The following is a 25,938-nucleotide window of genomic DNA, read 5'->3' on the forward strand; positions in this document are numbered from 1 at the left end:
AATTTCGAATCATAGCAACCGACACTTATGATTGATGTGATTTTTCGTATAAGAACCCCTACAACCCTGTGGTTGGGGCTATTCTCCCAATAGCCATTTTTGGGGGCATTGTGTGAGACAGTCAATTGGCCGGCTTAATAAAGACTCTCAAATTTGGACTTCTCAGGGGTGATGGGTCTGTTCTTAAGTTGCGCCCCATAACACTTACCAAGGGGAGAAAAACTTGCTGTAGAAAAAAGTTTACATGCCCAAGCTGAAACCTGATTTGCCTAATCTTTCCCTAAGATTAGGAAATAGTGTCCAATCAGGATCAGGTTGAGATTTTCAGGAACACATTTAGGACTTTGCATGCAGCAGGGATTGTACATATGGAGGAAGAAGTGGTGACAGGGGTCCATTGTTTTCATAAGATTTGGCAGTAGAGGGTCAAGATTCATGATAAGTGCTCACTTTTAGAAAGCATTTCTACATGTTTGTACACCTGAGTTCATAGCCGTGTTGTTCACAAAAGCCAAAAGGTGAAAACAACCCAAGAGTCAATCAACAGATGAATGAATAAATAAAATGTGGTCAATACATACAGTGGAACATTATTAATCTTGAAAAGGGAAGGAAATTCTGACTCATGCTATTACTTGGATGAACCTTGCAGACATTATACCAAATGAAATAGGTCAGTCACAAAGGGACAAATACACGAAGTATCTAGAGTCAAAATCATAAACACAGAATACAATGGTGATTGCTGGGTGCTAGAGGGAGGAGGGAATGGAAGTTATTATTTATCTGGTACAGAGTTTCAGTTTTACAAAGTGAAAAGAGTTCAGGAGATCGGCTGCTTAACAATATGACTATACTTAACAATATAATTGTACAACCAAAAATGGTTAAGATGACAAACTTTATGTTATGTGTATTCTGCCATGACTTTTGTAAAATTATGAATCTGCTGTCAAAAAGCTGGATGGGACATGAACAATTCTCTTTTAAGACCAGTTTGCCTTGCAGATATGGGACAGTCTGAGGACCTGGCCTTTAGAGTTCAGTGACACTGCGATAGCAACACATTAAGTCCTCTCAGTGTGTAGGGACTGGGAGTCCATGGCAGCTGGAGTGGACCAACCCAGGGACAGGGCGGGAGGAACCTGTGCCTGTAAATTCTCAGGGGTTCCCCTCCTCAACTCTGGCCTCAACGATGAATTGACCCACACAGAATTTAACCTTCCCACGGAAGCACAACACGCTGTCCTCTTCGTTCTCAGCTATCTAAAGGGCTACTATTAGCTCTGGTTTGCCTGAAAGAACTTCCGGACAGGCAAGAAAATTATACATGTTGATGCTCCCTATAATAGCCTGAAAAATGGCCCTAAAAATACCCAGGTCCTATTTCCTGGAACCTGTGCATGTGATCTTTCAAGGCAGTAGAGCCTTTACACATGTGATTTAATTAAGGATCTTAAGATGGAGAAATGATCCTGAACTCTCTGGGTGGACTGCAGAAGATTCACAAAGGTTCTTAAAGGAGGGAGGCAGCAGGGGCTGATGCAGAAGAGAGAAGGCCACGGGAAGTGTGAAGATGGAGGAAGACCTGCCAACCCTGAGCCAGGGAACACAGCTCCAGCAACTAGAGAGGACAAGGACCAGGAAGCAGACCCTGTCCTGGAGTCTCTGGAGAAAGTGCAGCCACTGACACATTGATATCATCCCTGGAGACCTGCTTTTGGTTCTCTGACCTCCTGGATTGTACACAGGATGCTCTAAGCCACCATGTTTGTGGTAATTTGATATAGAAGCCATAGGAAGCTGATAGGAAACAGACCCCGCCCAAGGCAGGATGCTGGCCCTGGCTCTGCCTTATCCCAGCAGGTCTCAGAATCACCAGAAGAGGATGAATGGGAAGTCCTGACTCTTGGGAACAGAGGTGATTAGAGGCACCACACTTCCCTTGAGGCTCTCTCCTGGAAGTTAAGGGAGCAGGGACCTGACCCGGAGGAGGCAGCACAGAGTTCTCCAGCATGGGGAAGAGCACCAGCATAATCCTGGCTCCCCAAGAATTGGGAACCATGCCACCAGAACCTTGAGGAGCTGCCCCCGGGTGCTCAAGTGCTCCAGGTGAGCAACATTATATGCAGGAGCAAGGAGAGACATCAGGATCCTGGTGGAGGTAGATCAGTGCAGAGCTGGACTTCGGCTCTGATGGTCAGACTTGGGAAGAGAACCACAACTCCAGGCCTCTGAAAGGGGCAAAGCCTCCGGGCTTGGGTTTATGTGATGGACTGGCCACAGGTGACTCTGCCATGCACATTTCCTAACAGCGTCCTGAGAACTCTCACTGGAACAGACCCCACGAGGGCCTGGGACCCCCACACCACAACCCTGTCACAGCTGCCAGGTGAGCAACAGCCTGGCCCAGAAAGGCGAAGAGGAGAGGACCGAAGGGCAGGACGCTGCCAGGATCTTGTCAGCCACCTGCCCCACTTCTGTTTAAAGTTTCTTACGACCTCAGACACCAGCCGGGGCTGCCTGACAAAGCCTCACTTTCTATTTACCCCTCTAAGTGGACTGTTGATTCATAGGATGGTTGTCTCTCCCCGGTCTGAGTGCATGAGGCAGGGTCACGTCCAGGTTTGCGCCTTTGTCCCAGGGCACGCTGGAGTACAGCATTCTCCCTCTGTTGGCTGAATCCCACCCTGACATTATTCCTCCTGGGGACCCCTGGGGGCCCACTGAAAGCCAGGCCAGGCCTATTGTGCTAAGCCCCTCGTTTCTCACTCCCTCTTCCAGGGAGTTCTATTTGGGGTATGAGTGGGAGGATGCCGCTCTTCTTGCTTCTCCATAAATTATTTTCTCACTTCTCTCATCCTAACCCAAACTGCGCATCACTTGCAAAACCGTGGGTCCCAGTGGCTGCTTCTGATTCTATCCGCCGACCCCTGCCCAAGGGCATGGAGCACAGAGTGACTGCCTGCAGGGATTCATTCATTCACTCAACAAACATCTTCAGCAGTAGTGGGACACATACTCTGTTAGGGACCCCTTGGTGATGCCAGCCTCAAGAAGCACAGAAATCCCTGTGCTCCTTGAGCTCCCTTTGAATGGAAAGTAATAACAAATAGGATGCTATGAGGGGCTTAGTACTACGGGGGAAAATGAAGGTGAATCCTCAGGACCGAGGGTGAGAGGAGACTGCAGTTTTAAATAGGGTGGTCAGTTGACATCACTAAGAGGGTGACATTTGGCAAAGAAAAGATGCAGGTAGAAAAATATACATTAAATAACCCTTTGTTGCTTCTTCCTTGTATGAGGATAAACTCTTGACTTTAAACATAGATTTCAGGTTTTTAGTGGTCTGGCTCCTGTTTTTTCCAGCCTTCTTAGCAACACAAAGTCCAGTAAACACACACACACACACACACACACACACACACACACACACACACAGAGTTTCCACACACTGCCCAACCTCAAATGTACTCATAGCACATGTATCTAGGGGTATCATGCTAGAAAACACGAGGGGTGAACTGACTAGAACTGCCTGGAAAACATGCAGAAGTCCTGGCCATAAAGTGCTCCACTCCACACTCAAGCTCTCTTTACCACAGATTATCCGCATGCGCAGAAGCAGTTATAGGTGGTCTGTTCTACCACTCATGTACAGATGAGGAAACCAGGGCCCAGAGAGAAGCACTGGCATCCTTGGGATCACACAGCTTTTCTGCAAATAAAGGTCAGATATTCAGCAGGAGAAGCATTGGGTGCATGTGGTTTTCCTGCGAGACTTCAAGTTCCTCTATTACCTCAGAAGGAGAAACGACTGGTTGGATTTCCGCTCTACCAACTGATGTGGATGAGCTCAATGCCCAGGTTAAAGGGTCCCTCTCTGATCTCTGTGACATCTGAGGCAGCGCCTTCTTTCCTTACTGGGAATGCTGTCCTGGGCTCCAGGTGTGTCTGGAAAGACAGCAATAGACTGTTGTTCCTGGAGAGAAAGGGACTTCACAGGTTGTCAGAACAGAATCTGGAAAGAATCTATTACAGATTAAGGGCTGGGCAGCTATGGTGTGATCTTATGATCTAGGACTCCATGTTCTGCACCCAGGTCCTCTGCCTGGGGACCAGAGGAGGGGGTGCTTTAGGACCGTAGGGCTAAGTGTTGTAACCATAGTACCCATGAGGAAGTCAGAACTGTGTGAAGGTCATCAGATGGTGACAAAGCCAGAGAAAACAGTCAAATCAATGAGGCTGTGTAGATCCTTCCTCGTGGGGTTGGGGAAAGGGGTAACTGGGAAGTTCACTGCTTCCCAGAGGAGGCCCAGGGAAGTAAAAAAGTACACCCCAAGTCCAAATTCCTCTCTTGCTCTTGGGGCCCAGAAAGTTCAAATGTACCCCCGTCCCCATTGCTTCCCCATGGCCTAGCACACCCCAGGACATCCATCCCTACCAGACCTTCTCACAATGCCCCTGTGGTGTTCTTTCCCTAAGGCTGCCCCATTCCCAGACTGCTGCTCCCTAACCCTCCTCAGCTTTCACACTGGGGCTTTTAGAAGCCGGTGACCTTGTCCAAGTGGCTTGACCTTTTGCAAATGGCTTTCTCTCATATGACAGAAATACTTGCCAATAATGATGACAATAGCTTCCATTTATTGAGCAAGCTCCCACTGCCAGGTTTTCTGCTGAGAACTTAACACATGTTTTCATTTAGGTCTCACAGTACTCCTATCAGGAAACCCAGGCTCAGAAATGTAAAGCAGTTTGCCTAAGATCCCACAGCTAAGACTCCCAGGGCTCAAGATTTGAACTGAGGTCAGAGGCCAGGCTCAAGGTCTCTGCTAATACTGTCCCCGGTAAGGTTTCTGGGAAGAGCACCTTTATGCATAGGATGGTTGGCAAAAAATTACTAAACATATTTAAAAATTAAAGACAGTTCAAAGTCCTTTACCCCCCAGAAAACTCCCCAACAAAAACTGCATCAATGAAATGAACAGGCGATACACAGGATTGGAAATGAAACCAGAAAGAAAAAAAAGTTTATCACCCTAGAAATCAAACAAATGCAAATTACTGCCATCTAAGAAGATAATGAGAGGACAGCCCTCAGGAGACACTCAACCCAGGCACCCTGATCTTTGACTTCCAGCTTCCAGAACTGTGAGAAATAAATTCCTGCTATTTATAAGTCCTCAGTCTATGGTACTGTCATGGTACAGTCTATGGTTCAAACTGTCTAAGACCACGTATTACCTCTAAGAAAAACCCAAAATGTGTGCAATAAAGGAAATGTAATCATAGCGCACAGGCGCACACACGCAAAAGAAAAGGGAAGAGAAAGGCGTACCAATTTTCGCGCATTGTTTTGCTTATCAGAGAGGAAAGGGTAATTCTGAAGAACAGAGACCTTAAAAGTCTGGGGCGTAACTGATATAACTGCTCCTGATTTCTTGCTATTACGTTCATAGCATGGACCTTTTAATTTCCAACTCGTGTTAGGCTTCACTTGGTTTTTGACAGCGAGCAATAAACACTTTAATGATAATTGCCAAGACAGGCTCAAGTGCAAAACAGTCCGGGGCGGAACCCAACGTGGGCGGCTCCCCGCTTGCTTGCTGGCGACTCCAGTGACACCTGCCTCGGGGACCGCGATCCGGGGTCCGCGCGCGGCCGAGGTCGCGGCGTGGGGCGCGCGGAGACCACAACTCCCAGGCGCCCGCGCGCCGCCCGCCCGGGACCACGTGACCCGCGCGGCCCGGGTCGCTGTCGCGGCGGCTGCGGGTCGGAGTAGCCTCCGGGAGACCCGAGCGAGCAGACGCGGCCCCGGGCCGCCCCGCGCGCTCAGCATGGCGGTGAGTCCCCCGCACCACACCAAGGAGAGGACGCGGGTGGACGGCTGGGCGGGGTCCCCTGGCGCAGTCGCCGGGCACCGCAAGATCCTCGCCGTCCCTGGCCCCGGGGCTGGTGAGGGCGTGTGTTGGTGGCATTGGCACCGACCCATCAGGGTTGGGGGACGCGGCAGGTGGGGCTGGCAGTGTTTCTGCGGGTTTCTGTTTGACCCAGCTGGGAGTCAGTCCAGCCAGACCTGCGCGGCTGCGGCGCGGCCAGCCGGTGCGGGCGCGGCGAGCGAGGACCGCGGAGACCACGGTCTCAGCCCCGGGCTTTGACCAGAGCCCGCGGACTGATGGTGTTACTGGGGGGAGTCCCACCCTGGGGAGTCGCCGCGCAGTTCAGGCTGCGGCTGGCGCGCACTTAGCGCACACCCCGGCCCGCGCCGTGCAGCTGGCAGGTTCCCGGTCTGCTTAAAATAGACCCAGCTACTTCTCATCTTCCCTACACTTTGAGTCAGAAAGTAGCGTTTCCGCTCTTTCCTTGGTAGGGTTCACCTGGGCTTGAGAGAATGCCAGCTTCCAAGACTGGTCTCTGAAAAACAAATAAACAAAAAAAATCATATTTCTTTCTTCATCCCATGAAGAAGTCATAGAATCAGAGAGTCAGGAAGCCTATAAAGACCCTTAGTCTAACGCCCACCCCCATCTCCTGCGGTTCCTCTAAAAGGGAAAATAAATGGGAAACACTAGAAAAAGTTCCCCAGCCAGTCAGCGCTGGCACTGGGACACTCATCTCCCTCCGAAGCCTGTGGTTGGACAAATGAGGGAGATTTGCTCCAACTGTAAGTACCCCAAATGAGAAAATAGGGAAGAAAACAAGTCCCACGGATTGCACCCTCCTTTGCCCCAGCTCCTCCCCTCCCTTCCCCTCCCAGGGTGTGGCCCTGAATACAGCACAGATAAATTAAAACTTCCAGAGACTCAGATTCATCCCCAGTGGGAAAACAAGATTGGGTCCTGCCCCTTCCATATCTCACCACAAAACCCTCTAACTGAAAATTGCAGCTGGAGTCCCCTCAAGTCAGGGTGTGTGATTTAAATCCTTTAATCTAGGGAAAAAGAAATAGAAAAGCGGGGAAGGCCAAGTGACTTTCAAGTCCTTGTCCCTCCCTGCTTGGGACTTCCCAGGAAAGTGGAACTGATGCTGATGCTGTCTCTGGGCACTTCCTGCTCTGAATCCTGCTCTGAACACTGCACAGTCCCCATCTGCCCCACTGCCTCCTACTCCTCCTATTTCAAAACTGTCCTGGCACCTGCTCCCAGCATTCCCCAACAGTTGCCCCTAGGTGGCTTGGCTGCCCGCCCCCCAGTTGTGCCTTCCCGCCTCTGACTACATACACCCTGTTGTAATCACCTGTTGGCTTTGTCTCCCCTGCTCCGTGAGGGTTCAGAACTTTTCTTACTAATCTGTGTATCTGCAGGGCCTATGTATCCCTATCTTAACAAAAGGAAAAGCTGCTTGAATGAATTTTGCCATCTGTAGGTGTTCTGGTCCTCAGCAAAAGGTGTGCAGTCTGTTTTGAGCTCCTGAGGTGGCAGTGCACACCCAAGGATGATAGAAGGAACCAGTTGTGGAAACTCCCTGCCGAGTGATTAATTAGCCACTGGAGACATTCCATTCATGCCAGCTGCTTTACCAGCTGGACTCAGAGAAGGAATGATGGGCAGAACCCCCTCCCCCTGACCTGGCATAGATAGAGCTGGAAGCTTCTGTTAAAGTCTAATGAGTGCAATGCCAGTATAAATGGAGTTTCACAGGCTATTTATGCCCATTCATTTTTGTATGTTAATCTTTTGTGAACATTTTGCTGTCAACAAGTATCTTTTGGAAATTCCAATAGGAGATATCTGGATAGTGGAATTCAAAATGAGTTTTACTTTCTATTTGGTAGTTTCAGCATTTTACATTGAGCAAGTATCACTTTCATATGGAGGGGATGAAAAACTAGTTTTATTTTTAAATTCTTCAACATAATTTTTAAATGACTGCTTAGATTTCCATCTTGAAGCTATTGCATAATTTACCTGACCAGGCAGGAGAACATCATGGTTCAGATGTTTTCTCAAAGTGTGGCCTCACAGATACCTACCCAGAAGCACCCAGAGTGTTTGTTGAAAACCAACACAGGCTTTCCAGAAAGATCTGTGGCTCTGGGTACCTGATCCCTGAGTGACCTTGGGCAGATAAGTGGGCCTTTTTGTGCTTTCCTTGTCAATTTAAAGGAATTAATAATAGCAGGAAACTGCAGAGATGTCGGGAGAGTGACTCAGATCAAGGATAGTGTGGTGAGCACAGTGCAAGCCCATGCAAGCCCTTGGAGGACACACAGCTGCATGACTGTTCTGTTCAGTCAGATGTTTTTACATTCCTTCTCCCTCCTGCAGATCTAGGAGCTTGGCCCCTGTGTAGGCACAGGTGGGGGTTAGTGGCACAAGTCACACCCCTTTGGGAACTGAAAGGTGTGTTTGCTGAGTAGAATGGCCAGCTCTGCCAGATCCAAAGCTACAATGTCCAGGACTGAACACAGGGATTGACACATACATGGATGAGTTCCCCTACTTAACCCACAAACAGAGGCACGTTCATTTTCTGTTTTATCTTTTTCTTCTTTTACTGGGTTTCCAGGTAGGAGTGGAATTCAAACTGGGAGCCTGCCTGCTTCCCAGGGGCCTGTGAAACCCCTGGTGAGATCAACCCAGGGGAAAGAGTTCTGAGTCCAGGCCCCATTTTACAGATAAGAAACTGAGGTCCAAAGGGGGCTTCAAGTCAGTTGCTCAAGGTCACACAGCTGGCTCCTAGCAGGGCTAGGAATGAGAACCAGGATGAGCAGCTTTAGAATCTGTGTGTCCTGACTGCTAAATTTTGCTGCCTCTATTCATACTGTAACAAACAGAGTGGGTACTGGAATTCCCTGAAGGGAGCTTGTTAAAATCATGTGTCTCCCTCCTCCTGTGACTCTGCCCCTGGACTCCAAGGGAGGAATCTGAGGAGGTCCAGGCATTGGCATTTTTATAAGGCCTTGGATATTCTAAGGAGGCATTGCTGTCCCTCTTCAGTAAGCCACTTGCCAGTGTGGGGCACAGTCTGGCCTGTATCTTCCAGGCCAGGGCACATTCCACTGCACCCCGTCATTCACCTGAAACTTAATCTCTCTGTGTGGATCTGGGTATAACAGCGCCCCTCACCCACACCTGTGTTCCGCTCCAGCATTTTTCCCTCTCACCCCTTCCCTTCCTCTTTGCCTTTTCATAATGTGTTCCAGCTGTGATCTCCTGGGCCCTGGCCTTTCTTCCCACTCCCCAGATTAGTTCTTGTCTGCTTCCCTTGTTTATTCTCCTTGGAAGGGCCTAAGCACAGCTATCCTAATTTGTGCAGGGTCTTTTTATCATGTATTCCTTCCCCCATCCCATTTCTTCCCCTTTTCTCCCAAAGTAGCCATATCTTGTAGTTCTGCTGTTTTCACGTCTTTCCACAATGCTAGAACTAATAATCAGCCAAGCTTGGTGGCAGACATCTATAATCCCAGTGATTTAGGAGACTGAGGCAGGAGGATTGCAAGTTCCAGGCCAGCCTCAGTAACTTAGCAAGGCCTTGTCTCAAAATAGAAAATTGAAAGGGCTGTGGATGTAGCTCAGTGGTAAAGTGCCTCTGAGTTCAATCCCCAGTACCTAAATAACTAAATAAAAGTAACAATAAAAGACAGCTCATGCTCTCCTCTGTCTGGAAATGCAAACTGCCGTGGACCCCTCTCCACATCTTAGCATCTGTTTTCTTCCTGTGTCCAGTGGAAGCCAGATCAGAAGACCTGGGTTCTAGTTTTGAGGCTGCCGGTAACTCACTGTGTGACCTTGGGCATGTCACACACTGTCTCTTGGGCTTGCTGTACTGTCCTGAGAGGCTGTGTTGAGAGCACAGAATCCGATGCCAGTCTGTCCAGGAAAAAATCCTAGCTGTGCAACTTGGCACGTTATTTCAACTCTCTGTACTTTAGTATTCTCATCTGTAAAGCAGAGCTAAGAAGAGTACTTCCTGCTTATAACTGAGTGAAGACGTGATGTTTTAGGAGTGGCGTTATTTCCCCCCCCCAATATGAGCAGAGGTTACTCCCAGTTAGCCCTTCCCCAGCGTATGTTGTGGGGTACTCGATGAGGGGATACTCAGCAAACTGGGGAATAGTGTTTCAGGTTCAGCCTTCTGGCAGCAAAGAGAGCAGGTAAACTTGCCCAATTCCAGTTTCTCCCAAATTTACTTGACCACAGAATCTGTTTTCAGCCTGTGGTTCCCATGGAACCCTTTTGAGAAAGGCCCCTCCAGCTTCAACAGTATGGGAAGGTCAACTTTGCTCTGTCACCCTGTGTGGATGGCCTCACGTGTCTTCTCCCACCTTTCCTGGGAGGGTCTCAGGACCGAGATGCCCTGACTAGCAGACCTGGTTTGTTCCAAATCCTGGACCCAACCTACCATTCTTTACTATCTCCTTTGATCCTAAATTTTGAGAGAAGTGGAGAAAGCTAGGATGTGTATGGCCCGTGGTTTCAGGCTGTCACCTGCAAACTCAAGTGTGTGGTTTCCAGGAGGCCATGCAACGCCCACTTGGCATAGTTTCCAGACAAAATGGCAGCTACCTAATCTGCTTATCCTTCCACCCCACCCACTGTGGTTTGCCTCTGCCTGTGTGCTCCAACAGAGGGCTGCCACAGCCTTCCTGGGGGCCACACTCCGTCCAGGTCCTCTCCCTTGAACAGGGACTGAGAGCGGCCAGGCTTCACGTGAAGTCTTGGGTGAATCCTTTTCCCTCTTGGGCCTCACCTTCCTCAATGGGAAATGCAAGGGGTGGAGAGGGACGGGAGTTGGACTAGATCAGTGTTTTCCAGACCAAGTTTCAACAGAGTCCAGACCCTTGCCTATGTTGTCTGGCAAACGGTGAAAACAGAACCAAACGTTCTCTGAGGATACCTCTACCTCTGACACTCGAGGATTCTAATATTTGGCCATTGTCTTAGAAGGCAGAGTCTCCCACTGGCTGATCCCAGCGTAGCCACGTTTCCTTGGCTGGGTGAACCCTGGCAGTGTCTGCAGGGCGACTTTGCCTGAGGCACCTTACCTGGTGACTAGCAGGGCCCTTACCTTCCCTGAGAGGGTGATCCAGAGGGCCTTAGTCTGGCCTTCAACCTGACTGGGCATTTAAAATCTCCATCCATCTCCCATCTTACCTTCTTTTGGTGACTGGGAGACTCAGAGTGTCCTAGAGTGCACAGGGCTTGGGAATCCAGCAAGCCTTGCTTTTAAGTCCAGCTCTGCCACTTCCTAGCTTCATGACCTATAGATGACTTAACTGTGGTGAGACTGATTTCCCTTCCTGTAAAATGGGCCTAATTGTCCCCATCACACAGAGGACTGTTGTGACACTGAGATAAGATAATGTGTTAAAAGCCCTGGATGCCACTCTGAACATGGGGTGGACTCTTCGAGATGGGCAGTAGGCACTGCATGACTATTGCTTTTACCTTGAGTCCTTCCCATAAGGCCAAGAATGCATGTGGGGCAGAGCCATTAATCCTTCTCCTTAATGCTGGGCGCAGAGCTGGACTTAGGAAACAGTGAATGAGTGGACAGATGTGGTGTACAGATTAAAGATAGCCATCCTTGCCCCACCCTATGACAGACACCACCAGATCCTGGACTCACCAGGACAAAGAGAACCCTATGCTGCCTTGAGGAGGTCATACTGGAGCTCAGCAGAAGGGCTAGGACCCAGGGATAAGAGGAAGCGGTCACTCTTCAGTCTAGTGCTTCATCATTGGATGTGGAGGGGACATCCCTGCATGGCCTGAGGACACCATGACATCCTGAGTCTGGTTGGCCCTGTGAGGGTGGGCACTACCTCTCCTTTCCTTCCACATGGAGCAGAGCCAGCTCAGTTACAGCTCCACTGCTGACCAGCATTGGCCAGCCCCTGCTCAGTATGACCTCAGTTGGCTGTGACGACCTCTGATGGCCCTTTCAACGTGTTAAGTCCTGCGACCCTATCTTTCTGGGGCTCCAGAGGAGGCTGTTGAAAAGCATTAGGAGCCAGGGCTTCCAGTGTCCTCAGCCCCCTGTGATGCAGATTCCCTGCTCTTTCAGATGCATTTCATCTTCTCAGACGAGGCTGTGCTTCTGTTTGATTTCTGGAGTGTCCACAGTCCTGCAGGTAAGAACCAGCATGCTTAGACTTGCAGCTTGGGAAGTCATGTAGCAGCAGGCAGGGGAGAACCTGGATTCTCTTCATTCTCTGTGGCCTTTAGGTGAGCCTGACTCCTCTGGCATAAACATTGAACAAGAACTCAGCATTTATGATTCCACACGCAGCCACTGCTCCTCTGAGTGCAGAGGGTTCCATTATCTCACTGATCCTCACAAGAGCCGGGGGAGGCAGCTTCGCCCTCTTTCCAGGGAAGGAACTGAGGCCCGGAGAGGGGAAGTGCGAGGGCACACAGTCAGTAAGCATTGAAGCCAAAAGTAGATCAAGGCCTCCTGTCGCTTCCTGGTACCTCCCTCATCCAAGTTCATTACCTAGCACTGGCTCAGAAGCCCGCAGCAGCTGCTGCAGCCTTGAACTTGGGATGAGACCCACTTGGAAAGGGAGCAGTATTCCTTTGACTTGAAAAGGAAGAGTTTGATACTAATGCAAATCAACTAAATAACTGTCTTAGAAATAGACTAGAAATAGCTCCAATGACCATCATTGCAGGTTTGGATCAAATAAATCAAATAAATCAGGGTCATCTCTAGAGTGGATTACCATTCCGTTAACTGTTGCTAGGTTGTAGATTAGAACAACAGTCATTTTATTATTCTCTCTCAAGGTTCTGTGAGTTCACTGGGCCCAGCCAGTGCCCTTACTCATGGCCACTTGTGTAGTGCAGTTGGATGGTAGCCGAGGAAGTTATCCTGAGGACTCACACTCTCCTGTCCAGTGGCCGATGCAGGTTGATCTGGGGCTTTTGGCTGAACACCTACATGTGGTGTCTCCTATGGCCTGGGCTTCCCTGTGGCAGTGTGGCTAGGTTCTAAGAGTGAGTGTCCCCAGAGAGCAAGGAAGAAGAGCATGAGGTGTTTAAGCCCTAACTTGGGAAGTTACAGCAAAGATCTTCCTAGGTCAAAGGGGAGGGAACACGGCCTGCACCTCTTGATGGCAGGAGTGTTGACATTGTAAGAAGAACACATGGATGGGGTATGTTGGGGTGGCTGTCCTTGGACAATACAGTGTGTCCCAGATACTATGAAGCCAGCAGGAAAAATAAGGCAGATCTGTGTGAACTCAGGGGAACCTGCCAGTGAAGCTGGGTGCCGAAGAGCACACAGAGGGAAAGCCACGTTTCACAGGTGAAGGCCTGAGCACTGAGTAACAGTGCTGCTCCGGGGAGGAGCGCCGGGCTCGGGGGCTGGGAGGAAGCCTGACTTCACCATATACCCTCTTGCACTGTTTCCGTTTTTAACACTTGTGTGCAGTCACCTGTACTTTTGTATTTTAAAAATCTACTTCTCATGCAGATGATTTTCTCTGTGAAGGAAAAAACTCAACCTGCTTCTGTTTGTTTTTTTAAACTTAACAGTTCCATGGCCACATTCGTAGGTTTTCCCCACACGGGCCAATTTTCTGATCCCAGTTATGATTCAGTTCTCACGTGAACTGGAGTTAGCAGAGACCCCACAGGGTAAGAGCAGTCTCCTAAGTTTTCCAGTCGGCTATAAAATTAGGGTTCCCATGAGCTCCTCCTTGGTTTGATTATTTGCTAGAATGGTCCACAGAGTTTAAGGAAATAGTTTCCAAGGCATGATGGATTAAGTCATTGACCACCAGTGATCATCTCAACCTTGAGCCCCCCTGCCCTCCCCAGTGGTTGGGTGGGGTGTAGAACTGAAAGTTCCCACCCTGTAATTATAGGTCGGTTGCCTGGCAGCCAGCTCCATCCTGAGGCTGGCTATCCAGGAGCACCAGCCACTTGTCATCTCAATAGCATACAAAAAGACACCACCAGCAAGTCTCCAAGGATTTGAGGAGCTGTGTGGCAGCAAGCCAGGGAAGATTCCAAATTGATATTGCTTATGTCACAGAGCCCCATATAATGCTTTAAGGTAGACCATTTATTATCTCTCCACTTGCAAAAAAAAAGTAGCATTTTTTTCTCCATTATAAAAGTAATACTAACAGAAAAACATGTTAAAGAATTAGGCAAAAAGAAAATAGAAACTCACCTGTATCCTGATTTGCAGAGATAACTTATGACCCCTTTATTGCATCCTTCCTTCCAGCTTTTTTGGTGTACTTACATATAAATAGGCCTTTGCTGTATGCACCAATGACAGTGACAGCAATTGTGCAGACTTCTGGGAGGACCAGACAGATCCATGCCACTTGACCTCTTCCTCCTCCCTTCCTTCCTTTTTTCCTTTCTTCTTCCCAAAATTATACATATTTTTGGAAGTACCATGTGATATTTCATAGACACGTGTACACTGTGTAACTTTCAAATCAGGATAAGCCTATTTACTGAAGTATTTATGGTTTTTTGTGGTGACGACATTTAAGATCCTTTCTTCTAGCTTTTTTTGACATATGCCAACATGATCAGTATGAGTAGTCACCTTAGTGATCATGCCGTACTGGGACCTACTTCTCAACTCAGCCTCTTTTGACAGGCATGGCCCTTTCAGTGCTGGTGGTTCTGCTCCTGGCTGTGCTGTATGAAGGCATCAAAGTTGGCAAAGCCAAGCTCCTTCACCACACTCTGATGAGCCTGCCTATCGGCACCAGCCAGCAGCTCATCTTGGAGACTGACCGGGATTCTGCAGGCTCGGACTCACCCCCAGCCAGCAGCACCAACCTCAGGTACAGGCACTGGGCATGGGGAACGGGCAGATCCTCACACTCACCCTGAGAGGAGGGCTGGACACAGAGATCATCAGCCCCTGTGTGCAGAAAGGAACTCCAGGCCCAGGAAAGGACCAGGACTTGCCAGAGTGGTGACGGTTAGTAAGGTGAACTAGCACTTGGGTGTCCAGATGCCTGAGCCAAAGCTCTATCCACAGCCACTTAGGAGGCTCAGACAGATTTCTGCAGGGACTTGCGATTTCAGAACTCCCGTGCAGGCCCCTTTCTAGCAACATGGGTGGCCACCCAGCCCTCCTCCAAATCTCACTAGGCTTCCAAACCTAGGAAGGGAGCTGCAGCTGCCCTGAAGCAAATGGTAAGAATTGGTGTCAGCAATGTAACCCATGTGGTGGGGGAGGAAGCTCCCCTCTTTCCTCCTTTCCCACTCTGATTGGTTGACTTAGGGTCCCCAGTCTGTCCTTAATCCAGCTTCCCCTGTGCTTAATAAGCCTCCCTGCTCCATCACCAGCCAGTTTACAGGGTATCTCAAATCTTCACAACCATCGTGCAAGGGAGTTCCTACTCCTGTTTCACTGATGAGGAAATTAACGTTAAGAGAGCTTAATACATTAGTCCTAGGTCAAATTTAGTACATGGAAGAGCTAGGAACTCATCTGTCACCAAAGTCCCTGCTCTTTCCATTGTCATCCTGCCTCCCACAGTAGGTTCAGGGGAGGAAATCTGCCTTAATGATGATTTTCTCTTATCCCTAATAAGATAAGATGGATTACATATACCATAATTTTCCCATTTGCTTAGGATGCCAGGAAACTCAGATCTAATTGTTGAGATGACTCTCTAAAAAGTAGCCTCTTGAAATGAATGGTGGCACATGCCTGTAATCCCAGTTTTCCAGCTACCTGGGAGGCTGAGGCAGGAGAATCACAAATTCACAGCCAGCCTGGGCAACTTAGCAAAACCCTGTCTTGAAATTTTAAAAAAAGCTGGGGATGTAGCTTAGTGGTAAAGTGCCCCTGCGTTCAATGTGCAGTACTGGGGGTAGCGGAGAGTACTCCCTCCTGGGTTAAGCACATACTATAGCTCAAGGGCTTTCTACTTCCTGTTATCTACTCTCCGCCTCCAGCTCATTACCAACATTAACTTGGTTCTCTTTTCTATCTAGGTGGTTTTTGTGTCATTTTGGCCAGTCTCTAGTCCACGTCATTCAGGTGGTCATTGGCTACTTCATGATGCTGGCTGTAATGTCCTACAACACCTGGATTTTCCTCGGTGTGGTCCTGGGCTCAGCTGTGGGCTACTACCTAGCCTACCCACTTCTCCGCCTGGTTTAGCTGGCGAGGGATTTGCAGGCACTCAGGGCTGGAGGGAGCTGGGCACCCTCTTCCCTTTTCCCCTGGCGACTGTTTCTCACCTCCTTCTCAGCTCTGGGCAACTTGGAGCTGAAGTCAGCACTTCCTCCCTGGAGTTCAGAGGCCACTGCAGCCACCTCCCTCCTTGGCCAGCCTGCACAGGGCCTGGGCCTAGTCTGGTGCCTTAAGAAGGCTGCTGTGACCAATGGGAGAAAGCAGAGAATACAGCCTGGGGACAGGGTTGCTGAGCCTAGACTCATCCCTGTGACTCATGAATACGAATTTCCAAAGATCTTTGGGACAGGGAGATGGGAATCTGGGTGATGAAAGCCACAGAACCTGGATACCCTCTCTCTGCTTTGTGCCTTATCTACAGGAGCATCTTCCACTGGACTTCCTCTTGTCTTTGGGGGACAGAGACCAAAAGAGCTCCTTTTTTGATCTTCGTGCTTTTGGAACACATAGTCTATTAAATGGATCACATTGACAAACTAAGATTTTACATTTTCCCCACTGAACTCCTGATTGGCAGTTTTGCACATTCATACAAAAAGTTTTTCAAAGCAATGATTTCATCTTAGTCCTGATGGAAGCCAGCAACTGCTGAGACCCGTCTCCCTGTCTTGGGGAGAGAATAAGTGACAAGTAACTAAAGGCAGTTTGTCCTGAGCTCCTCCCATCAGATGGCACTGCCTGCAGAGGAGAGCAATCTATAGGCCAAGGTGTCTGGGAGCTCCTCGTGGCCTCAGTGCCCCCCTCTTATCGGATCCTCTTTTATCACTGCCCACTCATAGCGACCTGTGGGGAAACAATTCAGTCACTGAAAATACAGATTAAGCCCAAGGGGACACTGACTGGATGCAGTGAGCAGTCAAACCAAAGCCAGTGCATTTTTAGTTAGGTGAACTCTGGATATTTGAGCCTCTTCACTTTACAGAAAAGAGAAGAGATCCAGGGAGAGAAGATCGCTGCTGTGGACTATGATATCCAAGTTCAAGTACCTCACAGGCTAGATGAAAAGATGGTCTTAAGCTTTGGGAATTAAAAACAATTACATTTGAATAAATACATATTTTTAAACAGTCTGTGACTCTGTCCTCTTTCCGGCAGTAAGCACACATAGCCCTGTGACAACCACAGGTGCGGAGGGAAGGGGCGCATAGGCTGCAGGTGCACTCGTATAACTGTCCGAGGATTGAAGACAACAGCTCTGTGCTTAAGAAAACGGAGCCCTGAAACACTGTGGCCACAGGTAGGCACCCAGAATGCCAACTTGGTCAACATTCTTTGGTTCATGTGACAAACATCAATCAGATGCCTGCTATAAAAAAGTACCTGTCACAGGACCGTCAACACCATGAAGGTTATTAGCACCTCCTCTCCCTGAAGGCAGAAGCAAAAACATAATGACCACTTTTAAATTTATAATAAGAAATCATTGCCACAGAAAGTGTGCCACGTCTAGGGCTGCTCGATACATTCTCCTCGTGCACACAAGGAGCGGAAAGCTGCCCAGTGCTTCAACAAATGGAAGATTTCCAGTGTCCCTTGTGGTGCCAATGGAGCCGCCTCCACCCATCATTAGGTCCTGACCCACGAAGGCTCCCTCCCCTGGGGCACTGCTGAGATAGGCATCTTCAGGGGTGATCAGCAAATGCCTCAGTTTGACAGTTGTTTTAAATGTGGTGATACATTTGAGGATTTTATTGTATAGAGAACTTTAAAATTTTTTCTGATTTGTGCTCTACAGAGTGATTATATAATTAGACTGAGTAAGCAATCCATTGCTCTCATTACAACAGCCTTCAGAGCCAAGTCACAAAAGGTGACAGACTCCCTATTTAGAATTTAAAAAGTTTTACAAACACCTGGCAGTGTTTTAAGCATTTTATACAAATATTAGCTCATTTAATTCTCACAACAAGGTAGGGACTACTTCCGTCTTCATTTTAGAGACAAAGAAGTGGAAGCAGAGAAAGTCACCCCACTTATAAGAGGCAGAGCCAGGACTTACTCTGAGTCTGTTTCTTCAGTTCAGATGAGGGGGCTAAAGCCAAAAGGGTAAGAGAGTAACTTGGCCAGGGCCCGCAGAGCTCATGGGGCAAGGAAGTGCACTCAGACTGTGAGACGCTGTAGCCTGAGCTTTTTGTATTTTACCATAACAGGAGGGGAATTCTGTCTCAGGAGATCTGGGGTGGGGCCCAGGACATGAATTTCTAACAAGCATCTCTGGCTCCTTCCCCACAACCCAGTAACTGTTTGGCAAGGGTGGTGGCCCAGAGCCCAGGCTCTCAAACCACACAGCCAGGATTTGAATTCTTGTTCTGCAGATCACTACCTATGCATTTGACAAGGACTGAAGACAACAGCTCCATTTTCTCCTCTAGAAAATGGGAATAACATCTCTATAGTGGTTGCTAGAGAGGAGACAATCTGTGTCAAGTGCTCCCCGGGGCACCTATTTGCTAAGTAACAAAGTTTAATACTCAGTCTGCCTCCCAGGTCCCCATATGGGAGACAACACAGAGCCTATAAGGGTATCTTGAGCTAGACAGAGTAGAGTTCAGGTTCCTATCTTACAAACATTTAAAAATCAGAAAAATTTCTGTCTTAAATTGTTATACTTTTTGAAGACTGCATAGTCTTTGGAAATCCCAGAACTAAATATAATGACCATTATATTTTCTAATTGCTGTTCTCCACATTAGTCCTGGTCCTCTGAGTTCAGAGGCAACGAAGCTGCTCTCAAATTGAAGAATCCCTTAGGTGCCATGCACATTGAACATTAAGGGTCTTCCCACCTTCTCTGCATGGCTTCTGAGGCTGTAGGACTGAACCTACAGGAGTAAGCAGGTGACAGGCTGGTCCTCAGCAAACCACAATGCCCTGAGACTTAGGAAGCTGGGAGAGCAGAGTGGTGCTTTTCTTTGAAAGCCTAAAAGTTCCAGGGTTAGGTGCCACAGGGAACATAGCACAGTGCATTTGTGCACGTTAACTGACCCAGTTACAACTCTTATCCTTAGATTCCCAAAGAGGAGCATAAGGCAGCTCTTAGGACGAAACTCAGTTTCTCCCCAAGGGCCCGAGTCAAGTTTCTTTATAGACATTTATTTTAGTTTGGTTAATTTCAAATACTCATTGACCTCCTGTATAAGATTTAAGGCAGAGATAAGAGACATGTCCTTGGACCACAGGCCAGACTGCTAACTGACCTGGGATCAAGATGATGTAATCTCCCCTCAGTTCTCCAGGGAGACCTGCCCCCAAGTGACAGGTCTTGTTGCTGGGGCACAGTTGAGCCCTGGGAGGCAGATGGAGGGGTGTCTTGGGTTAGTCTGAGAGAGACTGAAGAGAAGAGAAAGCTTGGAAGGGGGCCGGACTCTTGTAGGTGACTGGCTGGAGGGGAGCCTCCAATCCTTCCTCCAACTGGGACTCGCAGGCAGGACCACAGTGGGCTGTTCAAAACACCAGTTCTGAAAACAGGGTCACGATCCTCTTTGCCAGGTCAGGTGTGGTGCTGAGAAGGTAGCTAACTACCTCCGACAGCCAAACTACTGTCCTCGGAATGTTCACCTTGACCTCACTCTGTGTTTGCTTAGACCCAGGGCTGGTTGTGCAAAATCATGCTTAGGGAAGGGTTGGAAGAGAAACCTGTGCACCAGTTTCCTGGGTCTTCATCCCAGCCAGTCATTGTCATCATCATCACCGTCATCTCCAAAAAGGGGTGTTGGGGGCGGGCGTCCCTTCATGCTCTGACAAAACAGGAAAGAGTAGTCAGTCCTCACTTGTCCCTGCCCCACTGGACTTCCCACCTGTGATGTGCAGTGGTCCAACATCTGTCCCCAGCTCCAGATTAGAAAGGAGGTGTGCTGGAAGGAGAGGCCTGAGGCCAGCGAAACTTGACTTCCAGCTAAAGCCAAGACAAGCAAGCAGAGAGGGAAGCCGGCTTTCAACAGAGACAAAAAAGACCAACTTTGTTTGGCTAATTCTGTCATTTATTTGGGAAGCACATGTATTGAATTGACAGATTTTCCTCCCGTGGTAACTTACACATTTCATGTGAAGAAAAAAGGGTCACAGAGAAGATGGAAGTGGGAGAAAAGAAACAGAAGCAGAGCAGCCTGAGGGAGGAGGGAAGATTCAGGAAGATGATGGGAGGTTGGGAAGAACAGCCACATCGGAAAAGACTGTTGTTGTGGCCTAAGGTAGCCTGACTGGTTCTGGATGTGACCTTATCATTTGAAAATGAGATGAGTTTAATTTAGACGCTTGACCACATTCCCAAGAGATGAAAAAACCCAGGGACCCAGGATCCAGCTTCCCACAACCCTAGTCTCTCTGACTCCACCTTTGGTCCCACCAAACAGGTAGGGGAATAAAGGAAATTAAGGTGTCTAGCTTGGATCTTACATGTTCTCCAAAAGCCTGTTTGTTAAAGCTTAGTCCTCAGCGTGGTGCTATTAGGAGTGTGGAAACTTTAAGAGATGGGATCCAATGAGGGGATTTAGGTGACTGAAATGTGCCCTTGGAAGGGGAGAGTGGGACCCCAGCCCCTCCTTCCTCACTCTCTTTCACTTCCTGTCCATGAGATAAATGGTTCTGCTCTTCCACATATTCCTGCTATGAGGTGCTGCCTCCCTCCAGGTTCAAAAGCAACTAAAACCTCTGAGATTGTCAGCTAAAATAAACCTTTTCTCTTTATAAGCTGATTACCTCGGCCTTTGGCTATTGTATCAGAAAGCTAACACAAAAGGCCCTCTAGGGGACTCTCCCATGCTTTTCGTGACTCGGACTCCTGGTCTTTGGGAACACATCCCACGGGGGCAGCAAGAATTGATGCTAGAGACAGGTATAAACTGAATTGTCTCTACCAATGTACTTTCCGCTCTGTGAGCTGACCAGGATCAGAAGCCTGCCCAAGGAGTGGCAGCATAGTGTGCACAGGCCTCTGGGCTGGTCCACTGTCCAGCTTCTAACAGACCTTGTGCTTTTCCCTGGGCATCAACTAAGTGATCTCTAAACCCTGGCAGTATAGAACCTTTAAGTATAGCTCAGCACTTCTGCTTTTTTTCTGGCTAAGATTCTGGTTCCACACTTACCAGCCATATAACCTGAGCTACATTATTTAATCTTCCTGAGACTCAGTCCACTGATCTGAAGAAATGGGATAAGAGTGCCCACCTCACTACATTAATAAAGGATTAAATGAGAAGGTGAAGTAGTTCTCAGCATACACACTATATTTAGGGAAGTCCCCTGAAACATGCATTTTTTTCCCCTTTTATCCCCCCTCTTTCTTTTGAGTACAGAATTTGTACGCAGCATTCTCAGATGAAAATCTAATTCTTGGGTAGAAAGTCCAGTGGGAGGAAGTGGTGCACTTCCCCTGAAGGCAGTTGGGCAAGAGGGAAGTGCTCTGGTATGTACGAGCTGGACCCTGGATCAGTCACCACCTTTTGACAAAAGGCAAAACCCACTCTGGATGATGCATGAGGGAATAAATCTTGCCCTAGTTCAACTTTGTATTTCGGTCCCTGGAAACACAGACTGAGTGTGAAGTTCATCTGTGTTCTCTCACACATTTCACGGCAGTGAAATTCTCATCCCTGCAGGCAAAAGGGCCTACTGGGAGCCAGCGCACTGAATCACCACAACGGGGAACAGCGGACGCAGGAGCCGGGGCTCCACTCGTGCCCTGTCAGCAGCTTGCCTGCCAGCCTGCATTTTCATGCTCCACAGAGCAAGGCTAGGCTGTCGTACTGAGCCCGTCTGCTGCCGGCGAGTGTTGTGATGACAGAAGAAAGCAGCAGTCTGGAAGCAGGCCAAGTGAGCAAAGGTGATCAGAAACAGGTGGCCTTACCCGGAGCCTGGGGTTTGACCTCTCACTGTATCATTAGCTGCGTTGGTGGCTTTAGGTTAAGTCATCCTTTTGAAGCTCAGTTTGTTTATGAATAAGGATGCCCCAAAAGATAATCTGTAAAGTGCTCCCCCAAATTCTAAAACATAAATAACATCCTAGCAGATGTAGGGAAACCTGAGGCTTCAAAATGTCAATGCAGGACTAAGCAGCTCAGCTTCCTCACTTCAAGGGGGACTAATTCCCAGGTGGGCAGAGTTCTGGTTCTCACTCAAGAGTAAAGTGATATCTGACCATTCCCACTGTGCTTACATTGCTGCCCCCTCCCAGTCACAAGCCTGCTCCCACAGGACCCTGCACACAGAGCCCAGGGGGTAGGCCACCAGCAAACTCCATTTCTCTTCTCTGAGCCAGTGGGGAAGGGCCCCCAGGTGGTGGCATGAGGACTTGGCAGGGCCTGGGACTTCCTTACCACCTCGTCTTCATCCTCCTCCTCCAGCTGTGCTTTGGGCCTTGGAACTTTTAGAGTTGCCCCTTGAAACAGTTCATCCTCTTCCCCAGAGAGACTGAAGGAAAATCAGATCATAGAAGATGTTGCTGTTCCTGCTCCTGGCCATAGTGCCCATCAGCTACAAAGGTCCCAGGCTGCTGGATGGAATCACTCAGTAACACCTCCCTTCTCCACTTCAGTGTCTCCTCCCGCAGCCAGCGGTGGCCCCTCCATGGCCTACAGCCCTAGTGGTCTCCTAAAGCTAGCAAATCAGACCACATTGCTCTTCTGCTTTAAATCCCTTAATGTCTTCTCACTATACTTCCATAAAATCCAAACTTTTAACAGACGTAAAATCTTGTGTTTGCTGTTCCCTACTTATTTTCCAACCTCAGCTTAACACCATTCACCTCTTATTTAATGTGCTTTCTCTTAGTGTCTTGATTGTGGCTTGTCCCTCCCACCACAGGGCCTTGGCATATGTGATTTTCTCAGCAATCTCTCCTTCCTGCTCTTGGTATGGGTGGCTCCTTCCCATCCTTTTAAATGTTAAATGTTATCTTCTCAGAATCCTTCCCTAACCAGCCTATCTAATGTAGAATGTGCCCTCTTTATTCTTTGTTATAATACCCTGTTTCTTTCCTATTTTTTTTAGCACTTACCCTACCTTTGTAATATATAATAACATATCTCTTTGTCTTTACCTCAAACTATAAGCTCCTAAACTCATGAACCACATCTGCCTCGCCTATACACTATACCAGGTGCCCACTACTGAGCCTTGTACATGGTAAGCGTTGTTGAACAAATATACAAATGAATGAATGAATGAATGAGTAAACCACTCAATGTCTGAGGAATGAGTTGCCAGTTATGGAAAAAGCAGACACAACCTTCATTTGTAGCCATTCTGTCCCTGACACTGTGCTCAGAGAAACATACCTGGAATGCTGAGAGCCATGGTTGGGTCTGAGGGCTGTTCCTGCAGCTGCAGAGGTGGCCTCCATGCCTAGTGGCTCCTCAGAAGGACCAGCAGAGCTGGTGACATCCTCATCTTCATTGAGCTCTGGAGGCTGGGGCTTTCCTGGGCTCTCAGGTCCTAAGGCTGGTAGGTCCCCCTTCTCTGGGTCTAAAGTCAGTGATGATCTCCTGGGGCTTTCTTGAGGTGGGCCATCTGGGGCTGCCCTGAAATGCACTGTTCCCACTGGGTTGTCAGACTTGGTTGCCAGTGGGCCAGCAACAGGTATTTCCTCACACTCAGAGTTCATCGGTATAGGACCTGGAGGCTTAGGTGGAATCGAAGTTGGGGGCCCCAGAACTGTGTGAGATGAGGTACAAGCTGGTTTGGGTGAGAGGAAACCATCTTTGATCTCTGAAAGTGCCTCTGCAACTAGCTCCCCTTTCCTTCTCTGTACACTGTCCTCAGGTGTGGGGAGAGCCTGTGGCGGCAATGGGGTGACCTCTTCCACTACCTGCTCTGACAGCACCTCGGCAGCCACCTGCCCCTCCACATTTGGGGTTGGGGAACACAGCCCAGGTGTGGCTGAGGCAGACTGCTCCTGGGAAGGCTGCAGAGGCTGCTCATCTTCCTCACTGCTGCTGCCTCCCTTCTCTTGCTCCTGCTGGTTCAATAGCTGTAGAGTCACCATCTGTTCAAAAGCCGAGGGGGAGGAGATGGTCACTGAAAGGAAAACAGCATGAACTATACTTTCTCAGTCCCCATTAACACAGCTGTCACCTAATTCAAATGACTCTGCCTCTCCCTGTCCATCCAGGCACAGTAGCTCCAGGCATCCCCATTACTGGTCAACCTAATTTTTTTGTCATGATCTCTTAGAAGGTCGTTAAGCAACAAAACACGAGTTCCAATGAAACAGTTGACAGCTGGATGGCTGTACCTTGATTGTATTCATGATGGTCCCCAGAATGGTCCTGCCATCATAAGATTCCTCCAGCTCAAACTCTCCCCGCAATGACTGGAACACCTGGTTCATGATCTTCTTGACCTGTGTAGAGACCAAACATACATGCTGCCAGAAGCAAGTCATTGAGAGTTACATTAAAACCCAGAGAGGGATTTGGACGGCTAAAATGAAGCCATATTAGAATCGCACAGAGGAACACAGCTGGTCGTGCATGGACACACTGAGCTATGGCCACAGAGAGGACAACACTGAATAACAAGCACACTTTGATAGAAGGGCCAGCCATGAGAGTTCCCTATCAAGGGCAGGCAAACTATGGCATGCCTGAGACTGTCTGAAGAGCACTTACTGACGCCTCCCTCCCACCATGAGCTCCACTGGGAGCTGTCCTGGGCTACAGGATGAGTGGCTTGTGGCTGTGGAGCACACTTCCACCCTCTATTCTGTGATTTAGAGCCATCAAAGCCTCAGAAGGATAGGGCCTTAGGGTTTGCCATCGGGGTGATAAGTTCCAAAGAGCTAATTTTTAAATCAGACAAGTAGTGCACCACTAAAGTTAGAGAGAGCTACCAAGATAACATATTGGCCACATGCTTTCTGAATGCCTGCTATGCACATCCAAAGCCTTCATATGATAGAGTCTGCTGCTTCTCTGAAATACCAGCTCACCTTCTCTGAGGGATCAGTAGCAGCTTCAACCCCAGACATCTGGGACTTGCTCTTCTCCTGTTCCTTGATGTGCTGTTCATTTTGCTCTGTGAGGGCTGTGACTTGGGCCTGGAGGGCTAAGCACTGTAAAATGAACAGACTGCAGCTGTGGCCTTGGGAACCTGGGCTGCTACATGAAGGTCAAGAAATCCAAGCAGAGGTGAACCACCCAAAGCACCAAGTCTTAACCTAACATAGGTCTGCTGGGACCACCTCTGTCTTTTGCCACTCCACCCCATTTGCTGATGCAGAGCATTCTATTTTCTTAACACTCAACTCACAACTTTCCCAGCAAGGTCACCTGACCTGCTCCTAATCAGATCAAGAACAGAATGAAAAGGAGAGGGGGTGGTAATAACTCTAGGCACATACAGTATTAGGAACAACCTATTCATCTATAAGACGGCCTTCAAGGTCTCTGAGTTGAAGGCTTTCGACTGGATGGATCCTGAAGGAAAGGAGCTGACCTCCAGATGTGGGACTTTCAGACCATGACCCTAAGCCATCTCGCTCCTTTTCATGCCTAAGGATCCAATGTACCCAAGCTCCAGCCCATCCCAGTGCCTGTGCCCAGGATGTCCACCTCCTTCTCTGCCTTACCACAGCTATTAGTTCTTGGCTCTGCTCAAAGGTCATCTCCTTTGGAAAGCCTTCCAGCTCCCCAAGCTCTTCCTCATCTGGGTTCCACGACACTTAATGCATGTCTTTGTTTCTCTATCTTGATTACAAGATTCTTGAGGATAGAATTCTTTGTATGCCCTTCCTCTGGCACAGTGGCCATGACACAGCTGATACTCTATACATATTTGCTTTAAAAAAATGAAGGACCCAATAACAATGAGAAACAT

The 25,938-nt window shown here is 48.6% G+C and overlaps 2 protein-coding genes across 6 annotated transcripts in view; one reads left to right on the forward strand and one right to left on the reverse strand.

Annotated features, from left to right (window-relative positions):
• Nucleotides 1-5,659: 5,659 nt before the first annotated feature.
• On the forward strand, nucleotides 5,660-17,195 carry SLC31A2 (solute carrier family 31 member 2). Of its 2 annotated transcripts, XM_079112651.1 has the most exons (4): nucleotides 5,660-5,843; nucleotides 12,010-12,076; nucleotides 14,569-14,758; nucleotides 15,924-17,195. In XM_079112651.1, exons 1-4 carry the CDS (start codon nucleotides 5,838-5,840, stop codon nucleotides 16,090-16,092), a joined length of 432 nt encoding a protein of 143 aa, XP_078968777.1. In that variant the 5' UTR covers nucleotides 5,660-5,837; the 3' UTR covers nucleotides 16,093-17,195. The 2 variants fall into 2 exon arrangements, with proteins under 2 accessions (XP_078968777.1, XP_078968778.1); XM_079112652.1 differs by lacking the exon at nucleotides 5,660-5,843 and having other exon boundaries at nucleotides 12,047-12,170.
• Nucleotides 16,165-25,938, reverse strand: part of FKBP15 (FKBP prolyl isomerase family member 15) — a 60,186-nt gene continuing 50,412 nt past the window's right edge. For 2 of the 4 annotated variants that reach the window (XM_079112575.1, XM_079112574.1), the window contains exons 24-27: nucleotides 25,052-25,174; nucleotides 24,356-24,463; nucleotides 23,400-24,106; nucleotides 19,871-22,533 (exon numbers count right to left, since the gene is read on the reverse strand). In XM_079112575.1, the coding sequence (XP_078968701.1) occupies nucleotides 22,239-22,533; nucleotides 23,400-24,106; nucleotides 24,356-24,463; nucleotides 25,052-25,174 (1,233 nt within the window). In that variant the 3' untranslated portion in view covers nucleotides 19,871-22,238. The other 2 variants (XM_079112576.1, XM_079112573.1) reach the window with 2 other exon arrangements.

The sequence above is a fragment of the Sciurus vulgaris genome, assembly GCF_902686455.1.
Source record: "Sciurus vulgaris genome assembly, chromosome: 15".
NCBI classification, from domain to species: domain Eukaryota; kingdom Metazoa; phylum Chordata; class Mammalia; order Rodentia; family Sciuridae; genus Sciurus; species Sciurus vulgaris.